The sequence below is a fragment of the Myotis nattereri genome (assembly GCF_964212035.1).
Source record: "Myotis nattereri genome assembly, chromosome: 3".
Taxonomy (NCBI): Eukaryota; Metazoa; Chordata; class Mammalia; order Chiroptera; family Vespertilionidae; genus Myotis; species Myotis nattereri.
The window spans coordinates 7,211,188-7,221,378 of NC_138077.1; the positions used below are offsets into that span (position 1 = coordinate 7,211,188).

Genomic DNA, 10,191 nt, shown 5'->3' on the forward strand with positions numbered 1-10,191 from the left:
TTGCCCCACTCTCCCTGTCTGAGACTAGGAGACACCCGTGGGCTCAGGCTTGCACACGGACCTACCCAGTGTGCTTTGAATGTGGGCATGGTTTGGGGGGGGTGGTCCCCACAAACGTCTCATGGTGCCCCTTGACTTGTAGCGGCCTGGACAGCTCCTCCTGCTTCCAGGTGGTCTCCCTGATGAAAGGGCTGGCTCAGGGAGGGCGGTCCATCATCTGCACCATCCACCAGCCCAGCGCCAAGCTCTTCGAGATGTTCGACCAGGTACATCCCTGCTGTGGTCAGCCCGTGGGAACCTGAATTCTGGTTCTCAGCTTCCCCTTAGTCCATGGGGTTCTCTTCATTGTTGAGTGGCCTTAGTGTTTCATAAGATGTTGGAGTCATAAGCAACTAAGGAAGGGGGTCAGGAGAGCTGGCCAGTGTCTTCTTAGGAGCTGTTGTGTGGCCATGGGGACTTGGGTGAGTCACTGTAGACACTGCTGAGGCTTCATAGTGCAATGGGGAAATACCCGTTTTACTGAATTAAATGACAGATTACTTTATTTGTACAGACAGTCCTAGGGTTACATCAGACTCGACGTTCGTCGTTTCGTGGTTACGTTGCCATCTCCCATTTATTTATAAAAAAAAATAAGTTCTGTCATTTCGACATATGTACATATGTGCTTTATGTTTTTTATTATTTATTTACCACAAGTAAAGGTCAGGAATTGTTATCTTTCTGTTAAATTGTTTTTACTGTTTCACTTCATTACTGCTGTGTATGTGCTCCATGTGAGTGGCGTAGGTGCTTATGTAGAATGGTGAAAACTGCATTATGTCGTACCATAGGAACAGATCTCTGATGTAACCTGAGGACCTACTGTATTATATCATGTGTTATAAATCTTAGGTTTTAATATTATGATAGAGGAAAAAAAATCCCAAGGGTTGAAATGTGTAGGCTCACGAATCTTTCCCAGGCAGGTGGTTAGTTAGTGTGCAAAAACAATATAAGAAAACAATTCAGGGCCTCATGATATCCTCAGCTTTCCCTGACTCACCATGGATTTCCCTGTGAACTTTAACAGAGAGAGAGAGAGAGAGAGAGGTAATAGATAGATATGATAGATAGATAGATAGATTGATTGATTTGGTTGAATGAATAGATGGAGGGTGGATGGGTAGATGGATGGATGGGTGGGTGGTATAGATGGGTAGATGGGTAGATGAATATATGGATAGACGGATGGAAGGACGAAAGGGTAGTTGGATGGGTAGGTTGGTGGAGGGTTGGTTGGTGGATGGATAGATGGGTGGGTGGGTGAGTGATTGGATGTATGTATGGATGTATGTATGTATGGATGGGTGGGTAGTAGGTAGATGTAGGCGTGGAGGTGAGGAGGTGGTGGATGATGGATGGATGGATGGATGGATGGATGGGTGGGTGGGTGGTGGATTGATGGATGGATTGGTGGGTGGGTGGGTGAGTGATTGGATGTATGTATGGATGTATGTACCGATGGATGGATGGGTAGTAGGTGGATGTAGGAGTGGAGGTGAAGAGGTGGTGGATGATGGATGGATGGATGGATGGATGGATGGATGGGTGGGTGGTGGATTGATGGATGAATTGGTGGGTGGGTGGGTGCATGGTGGATGGATGGGAGAGTGGAGGTGTGGTTGAATAGGTGGTGGGTGGGTGGGTGGATGGATGTTGAGAGCATGGAGGCAGGCAGAGTTGATGTTTACCTCTCCTTGCTTTTTTCTAGCTTTATGTTCTTAGTCAAGGACAGTGTGTGTACCGGGGGAAAGTCTCCAATCTTGTACCATATTTGAGGGATTTAGGTCTGAACTGTCCAACCTACCACAACCCCGCTGATTTTGGTAAGTATAACCTTGACCAGGAAGGAAAAAGAAGTTTTTGTTTGTTTGTTTGTTTGTTTGCCACTCCTGGTGGATTTTCACTTTTACCAGAGGCCCTCGGCCAGGGCTTACGTGAATAGCCCACAGTTGGCTCAAGTGCCATCCATGCTGGAACTTTTAAGGACAGAAAAAGAGGTTGTTTTCCCCTCCAGATAAAATAACAAGGCAGCTGTTATTAGGAGCAATATTCTCTAACACCTCTGGTGTTAGTCCCAGGTTAAAGGAAGTTATTTCTAATAGGAAATAACCTTGTGGCCCCACCCATCACTCCAATCTCTGTCTTCACATGGCTCTGTCTCTGCGTGTCTCCATTGTTGGATTCAGGGCCCATCCTAACTCCAGGATAGTTTCACCTCAAGGCCCATAACCAATTACAGCTGCAAACACATTTGTCAAATAATGTCATAGTCTGCGGTTCCAGGTGGATGTGAATATTTGGGGGGTGCTATTCAACCCGCTACAACCCTCCTGGCCATCTGTGCTTCTCATTCAGTTGCTTTTCTTTCAAACATCTGGCCACACTCCCAGGATTTCATATTTCCAACATCATCTCCCAAGTTATGTGCCACAAGACCCTGTTCCTGGGAAACACCTGTTCCTGAGCCAGAGTGTGGGAATGGGAACGTGAAGGGAACAGACAGCTTTGTTTACAGGCAGTGGGGCCGGGTCTGGTTTATACACACAAGAGAGAAGCATGGTTGGGGGCAGGTGTGCTGAGCGGGGGAGGGTGGTGAGGTCCAAGGCCTGCAAAGAGGTGAGAACCTAGAAGGAAAGATGGACAGAAAGAGAAACAGGGTTCATGCAACCTCCGGAAAGTTCTAGAAAAGTTAGGGTGTGGCTTCTATCTCCTCCGCGTCACCCGGAGAGAGGACTGGAGTGCACAGAGACTGGCGCTGGGGAGGGGTGGCTGTGAGTGACCAGCAGAGCGGACAGTGCTGAGCCCGTGTGGCCTCCTTGATGAAAATGGGCCACCGCGTCCGGTTTATGAAAGGTGGGGCGGATGGTCCCAGACCTCAATGCCCCCAGAGAGCCAAGCACATCTCAGGCCCTGGTCACCCCTTTTTCCGTGGTCCCCCTGAACTGCCACAGCTCTCATCACTCATGCCCAATCCCACGTGCAAAATGCGAACTCTCCAAACAGAAGTCCTGCTCCATCCGGCTGTCTTCCAGCTCTGCTCTGAGGCTTGGATGCCCACAGCAGGCAGTCGGTAACCCTGGAAGGATGCCTAAGTTAATAGAGAACGAGCTAATTGTTTTCATTCCCAGGCTCCTGACACGAGACATGACCTTGCTGGGGGTTTAGAGCTGAAAGAACATCGGTAGCTAAATGATTTGATCGTATGATCATGACCGTGCACTTGTATATAATCAGTTAAAAATATTCCCGCCGGATTCATGGCTCTGTAGTTGCAAAAATGAAAGAGGCCCCCAGTTCACATTGGCGGTCTCAGGCTCTCAGCCCGGATTTTGGCTGACAGCACGCACCTGTGTCTCATGCAGTCATGGAGGTGGCGTCCGGTGAGTACGGCGATCAGAATGGCCGCCTGGTGAGAGCTGTCGGTGAGGGCCTGTGCGACTCTGACTGCAGGAAAGAGCCTCCTGGGGGCGATGGCGAGGTGAACCCCTTCCTCCAGCACCAGCCCTCGGAAGAGGTAAAGCAGTCCAAAGGATGGAAGGGGCGGAAAAAGGTAATTCCTCCCCCGGCCTGGGGGAGCCCTCACTGCATGTTGCCCCCTGCGGCATGGTGCTCTTTCTGAGCCTTGAAGAACTGGGTCATGGGGTCAGGGGTCTCACCTTCTCTCCCTTCTCGGTGTGTCCTCAGAACTCCACTTCCACGGAAAGCTGCCACAGCGTCTCCGCCAGCTGCCTCACCCAGTTCTTCATCCTCTTCAAGAGGGCCTTATTGAGTACCGTGAGGGATGCGGTAAGTGTGTCTGCAGTCGCCTCTTGTGGCAAAGGAAGCTGCCGGCATTTTCAGGTCTATCTGTCCTGACTGTTTTTCCTCCATTTGCATCAGTCAGCATTCACTCTGAGATGCTGCTGTGACAAACACTCCCTCGTATGCCAGAGGTCTGACAGTAAATATTTGTGTTACTGGTTGGTGGCTGAGCACTGTGACTCTGCCCCCTGTTTCTTCTCATCCTGGGACTCAGAATGGAAGGACAGCTCCTTTCTAGAATGCGACATAGGGAAAGTGCAAGGGAGAAGTCAAATGTAAAACTTCTGGTGGCAACTTGTCACTTGTGCTCACATTCCTCTGGCCAAAGAAAGTCATATGGCCAAGCATGTCACCAGAGAGTGCACCCCACCCTCAGGAAAGCACAGCAAAGGCATAGGGCACTGGGGCTATGTGAAGGCTTATTGGGAAGGAGGTGTTGAATGGTTGAGAACAGAGTAACATCCACCTTTAAAGTGGACAACCTGCCCAGGACGGGTCGGGTGCTCAGTGGGTCTCTGGGACCTAGTTCGAAAGATGGAAGGGCTTGTAGCAACTCATGCCACAGCTCTTCAAGGGTGGCCTCTGATATACCCACCCCTGGTCCCTTTCTCCACCATCGCTGTCACTGTCCTCTCCTCTGAAGGCAGACAGACCTTGCTTGCAAGTTTTGAGCAAATCTGTTTTAACAGCAATAAAACGCTGCCCATGTGTGCATGTGTGTGCGTTGGTTTAGGGTTGGAGGTTGGTTTTTCTGGAGGAAAAGGGCAGCATGAAGCATGAGGTGTGACATGGACCATGTCTCCAGAGGCCTTGGACCTATTGTTCCGTCACTGCCTCACTCCCCCACTTCCAGGCGTGTGAGTAACAGCCAGGTCTGCCCCCAGGTCTTGATGCACCTGCGGGCCACCTCGCACATTGCCATCGGCCTCCTCATTGGCCTGCTCTACTTGGGGATCGGGAACGAAGCCAAGAAGGTCATGAGTAACTCCGGCTTCCTCTTCTTCTCCATGCTGTTCCTCATGTTCGCGGCCCTCATGCCCACCGTGCTCACGTGTGAGTGCCCAACAGGCCACAGGCCTTCCTCTCCTTCCTCTTCTGTCATTCCAACCCACCAACTGGGGACCGAGGTCATGGCTTGGCCAAGAGAGGAGTTTTCTGAACATACAGTGTCTGGCTTTTTAAAAAAATAAAATATTCTTTGTAGACAGATGCAGGTATTGTATTTTCTGTTAGACAAGAAAATACAGAGCCTGTTTAAGACAAAGGGTGGAAGGCTTTCACGCAGGGATGAAGGCTTCTGGGAGAGATTTCTAAAAGGTTTTCTAGTCAGGAGCTCCTCACAGAGGCATGGCTTACCCCACTGGTTATTAAGACAGCCCCAGTCCGGCCAAGTTTGGGAGGGGATGAAGCTATTCTGGGTGGATTTCCATGCAAGTCTAGGTTGTTCGCAGAGTCACGTGGGGCTGACAGCGCAGACAGCCTTGCTTCTGCAGAACACCAGCAGAAAGCTCCTCCCTAAATTGCCTGGAATTTCCAAGACCTCACAAGAGGTCTTGTCCGCAGGAAGGAATCACATTGTCACAGTTATTGAATGAGAATAAGTTGCGCGGTAAATGTTATAGTAATCGCTAAAATAACACTCATTATTGCACGGGTATCCTCTACTCGATGACTCCTCAGGTTATTAAAATGGGTGGCGGTTCTCCTAAGCTAGTGAATCGGTCCTTATCTCCTCCATCCAAACCCTGAGCACGGGGGCGTTGAAAGGCCCGCATCTCGGCACAGGCCAGGTTGTTGAGCCAGTATTTGGCACGCCAGGTATGTCTGCTTGATGCCTTCTCCATTGTCCTGCCTCCTAGTTCCCCTGGAGATGGGCGTGTTTCTCCGGGAACACCTGAATTACTGGTACAGCCTGAAGGCCTACTACCTGGCCAAGACCCTGGCCGACGTGCCCTTCCAGGTACGTCTGGGAAGGGCGTGTGTTAAAAGAGGAGCAGGCATTGTCCTCACACCCTGTAGACCGGGGTGGGAGATCGCGATTTCCACGGGAGGCTGATGGGCCCTGTGTTCCCAGATCGTGTTTCCGGTGGCCTACTGCAGCATCGTGTACTGGATGACGTCGCAGCCGTCCGACGCCGTGCGGTTTGTCCTGTTTGCTGCCCTGGGCACCATGACCTCGCTGGTGGCGCAGTCCCTGGGCCTCCTGATTGGAGCTGCCGCCACATCCCTGCAGGTACCAACCAAGGAAACGCCTCCCTGCTGCCCTGGGGGGCTCAGCACCGCCCGCCTCCTCCTAATTCTGCCCTAACTTCCTAGATCGGCTTGTCCAGGTCAGCCTTTGGGTCAGGACGCGTAGTGTCCTGGCTGGTCACTACTGGCATATCGACAGCAGCAGGTGCCCTGATGCGGCACGTAGTGTATGCCAGTGCTGTGCTCAGCGCTCGCCATGTAATAGCTCCGTTAGTCCCCGGCACACCCCTGAGTTAGGTGCTGTGCTAGCCCCATCTTACAGGTGTGACCACTGAGGCCCAGAGAGGCAGTGCGGTCTGGTCGGGGTCACACAGCTGGCTCAGAGTGCAAGCTCTGGATGCCTAGGTTTTGTTGCCTGAGGGGATCCACTTGCCCATCCCTTCAACCTCCATTGCACCCCCACATTCCCACCCCATCTGGGTCCCTCCACGCGCCCCTCTAGACTCCTGGTACCACCCACCCACAAACCCACGTGCATTTGCCGTTTCTGCACCTCCATGACTTCAGGGAGCTCAGGCCAGGCCTTTCCTTCACAGCTAAGCCAGAACTCGGGTAAATCGTGCACCCCAGAGCCGGCTGCTCACTCCCCAAACCAGACGCTTCTCCACGCCAACCTGGCCCGTGGATGACCCATCCAGAAAACCGGTCCTTTCTCAGTGGCCCCAGGGACTGTCCAGGAATATGGCCTCCAGGGGCCACCCGCAGAGGCAGTCGGGCGGGCCTGGAAGCTCTCTCTGTGTCCCCCCAGGTGGCAATCTTCGTGGGCCCCATGACGACCATCCCCATCCTCCTCTTCTCAGGATTTTTTGTAAGCCTTGGCACCATCCCCACCTACCTGCAGTGGATGTCCTACATCTCCTACGTCAGGTAGCGTGCGCGCGCGCGCGCGCGCGTGTGTGTGTGTGTGTGTGTGTGTGTGTGTGTGTGTGTGGGGTGGTCATGGTTGCGGAGACCCTGTATCACTTGGGGCCTTTACAGTGACAAAGGGAAGAGGACTCCTGTTACATGCTCACAAAAGCCACGTCTTAGCTGTCAGCTAAATGCCGGCACCGTTCCTATATCACAGAGGGTCCCAGAGGATCGGTGCCTTTTATTTTTGTCCTAGTTTAGTGTGTCCCGCCCTCACCAACGCACACACAACAAGGGTAAAGTAAGAGCTAGCCGCTCGTACCCTGAAGGAGCCCAGATGGGCCCGTCCTCTGGTCCTTTGGAGACCTGCCTCTGGGGGGCGTTTCCACCTGTTAGGCACTTCATTCCTCTCTGAAGTAAACATGCTTACGACATGTTCCTGAATATTGTAAACCCTAATAAGAAATCTGGTGGAATATTAAAAAAACAAAAGCCGGTGTGGCTCCGTGGCTGAGCATTGACCTATGAACCAGGAGGTCACAGTTTGATTTCCAGTCAGGGCACATGCCTGGATTGCGGGCTTGATCCCCAGTGGGGGGAGGTAGCTGATCAATGATTTTCTCTCATCATTGATGTTTCTATCTCCCTCTCCCTTCTGTGAAATCAATAAAAATATATTAAATTTTAAAAACAGGAATCCAGTGGGAAGTGAGTCATGATTAAAAGACCCTAACCTCTTTGGACACGAGTATTCTGGCACATGGGCGCTCGGTCCAACTGCATGCTCTGCACTCAGGGGCTGTCTGGCACGTAGGCCTTGGGGGCCACGCTTGTCTTCAAAGCGTTTTGATTTCGTGACACGCAGATCCCACGTCGGAACGAGCTTTTCTTTTCTGGAATGTCAGTTCAGACCCAGGTGTTTTGTTCTGGACAACAAACTGGAAACAAAGCCCTTGTCCAGAGTTTCAGCAACCTGTGCGCGCGCCAACGCCAGGGAAACCCGAACCCCGTGTCTTTGTCCCCAGAATTAGCGTTTTTTGTTCCGACAATGTAGGGCTGGCCAGGAACAATGGATGGGCAAGTCGTGTTTTGTTAGGTGCTGCAGGCTGCTTGGAAGGCTATCAGACATTCTGTTATATCAAACTTTTAGAAAGTAGGTACAACCAGAAGTAATCCAAGTGGTTTTCAGTTCATTTCCCTGAATAAATCCCTACGATTCATTCCATTTGGAGGAAATGAAACGGGAAAAATGTAGTGAAGGTGCCCGTGCGTTCATCTCAGGGATGCTGGGAGGTTAGGAAGTATTTCAGGGGGAAAGATCTGCGGAAAGCAGCCGACTGGGACCACGGAGAAGGCAGAGGCAGAGTCAGGGACGGCGGGGACGGCGTCTGGCCGCCGGGGCAGAGCCCTCCTCACGCGGGGCGCTTTCCTCCGCAGGTACGGGTTTGAGGGGGTCATGCTGTCCATCTACGGCCTGGACCGCGAGGACCTGCACTGCGACGTGGATGAGACCTGCCACTTCCAGAAGTCGGAGGCCATCCTGAGAGAGCTAGACGTGGAGAACGCCAAGCTCTACCTGGACTTCATCGTCCTGGGCATTTTCTTCATCTTGCTGCGCATCATCGCCTACTTTGTCCTGAGGTACAAAATCCGGGCAGAGAGGTAGAGCTCCTGACTGCCGGCAGACAGGAGCATTAGACACTGCCGCCAAGGGCACCTGGCCGCGTCGCGGCCACCAGCCTGTGCCCGAGGACACGGGACAACTGGGACCCAGCCCCTAGCCACCACGTCTGGCTCGTGGGTGCCAAGCGTTCGACAGCTCTGCCCGGAGGGACGGGTCTTCTCCCCATCCCCCTTCCCAGCTTTAACTAGGAAGAAGATGTCGAAGGGGTAATTTTCACGTGCAGAATTTAAACCGCCCACAACTGGGGCAGCATTGAAACCTGCCACAGAGCTGGTGACAAGAGGTTTCCCTGGTCACACCCTTCCTCGCGACCAGGTAGCTCTGGTCCCGGGCGGGGGCCGCGAGCAGCCCCTCGCCTGGTCACTACGCAGTTAGGCGTCCTGGGGAGAAAGGTGGAGAGGAAGCCGGTTCTGTTTTATGACTTGCTTTTCATAGTTTTCATATTTCTACAGTTTGTCTTCTTTTTCCAATGAGAAGTCACTTTCCAAGCCCAAAGCCTGTGAATGTCATTCATTGGAAGAAACTGTGTCTTTGCAGCCCTTGTGGGAGAGTTGTTCAGGGTGGCCCGGCTTCACGGACAGACAGGACCTGTGGAAGGTGCAAGTGCGGGGCCCAAGTGGAGAGGCTTGGGAACTGCGCGAGGCCGTGCGGAAATTTTAAAAAGTTACACAAAAAGTGGGAAGGCGAAGTTGGCCCACTCTTTCCAAGTTTTTTATTTTCCCCAGGCTTATCTTAAGCAAAATATATTGTTTCTTTCTTCCTAGCTTTCTGAGCACTTTAATTTTTAGTTGTTGTTGTTAATCCTCACCCGAGGATATCTTTCCACTGATTTTTAGAGAGAGTGAAAGGGAGGAGGACAAACAGAGAGAGAGAAACATCGATGTGAGAGAGACACATCGGTTGGTGGCTTCCCACACGTGTCCCAACCAGGGCCTGGGATTGAGCCTGCAACTGAGGTACATGCCCTTGATCAGAATCGAACCCAGCACCCTTCAGTCCACGGGCCAACGCTCTGTCCACTGAGCCAAACCAGCTGGGGCTGAGCACCTTAATTTTGCCTAAAATATTCTAGAAGACCCACCCTGTTGCGTTTTTACAAACATGTTCCCTTTCCTCATATATCACATCAACTACCTCCACTGAACCTGGGAACGCTGGGCTGAGGGAGATCCAGGTGTGAGCGTTGAGGGATCCCAGGTGCAGCCGTGAAAGCTGAGCTGACTGCCTGATATGGAAGCTGCTGAGACCCCATTAGAATCCAAGGCCCTTGCAGGACCCCAGGCCCTGAGTGTGGCCGAGGTGTTCGTAGCTCCTTAAACAGGCTGTGGGGTGAGTCCCTCTCCGGAGCTGGTTCTGGTGGCAGCTCGGCCGCACCACCTTGTCAGTGATTGGTTTGTGTGGACATCTTCCCAGGGACGTAATCACATGAGTAAATCTCTCTAGGGCAGGAACAGTGGCATCTGCAGGGCGACAGCCTCTGACTTCCTAACAGAGCTCCTGTGTGCCTGTCAGCCCCGAGCAGTGCGTGTGTCTACAGGGTAGGAGGTGCCTCTGGCCAAAGA

At 52.3% G+C, this 10,191-nt stretch overlaps 1 protein-coding gene across 4 annotated transcripts in view; it reads left to right on the forward strand.

Annotated features, from left to right (window-relative positions):
* The window catches only part of ABCG1 (ATP binding cassette subfamily G member 1), a 62,899-nt gene extending 53,506 nt beyond the window's left edge, over positions 1 to 9,393 (forward strand). For 3 of the 4 annotated variants that reach the window (XM_081088257.1, XM_081088258.1, XM_081088255.1), the window contains 9 exons: positions 143 to 266; positions 1,754 to 1,868; positions 3,408 to 3,595; positions 3,730 to 3,831; positions 4,731 to 4,899; positions 5,706 to 5,806; positions 5,921 to 6,079; positions 6,845 to 6,963; positions 8,383 to 9,393. In XM_081088257.1, the coding sequence (XP_080944383.1) occupies positions 143 to 266; positions 1,754 to 1,868; positions 3,408 to 3,595; positions 3,730 to 3,831; positions 4,731 to 4,899; positions 5,706 to 5,806; positions 5,921 to 6,079; positions 6,845 to 6,963; positions 8,383 to 8,611 (1,306 nt within the window). In that variant the 3' untranslated portion in view covers positions 8,612 to 9,393. The remainder of the gene's footprint in view (positions 1 to 142; positions 267 to 1,753; positions 1,869 to 3,407; positions 3,596 to 3,729; positions 3,832 to 4,730; positions 4,900 to 5,705; positions 5,807 to 5,920; positions 6,080 to 6,844; positions 6,964 to 8,382) is intronic. The other variant, XM_081088256.1, reaches the window with a different exon arrangement.
* The last annotated feature ends 798 nt before the right edge of the window (positions 9,394 to 10,191 follow it).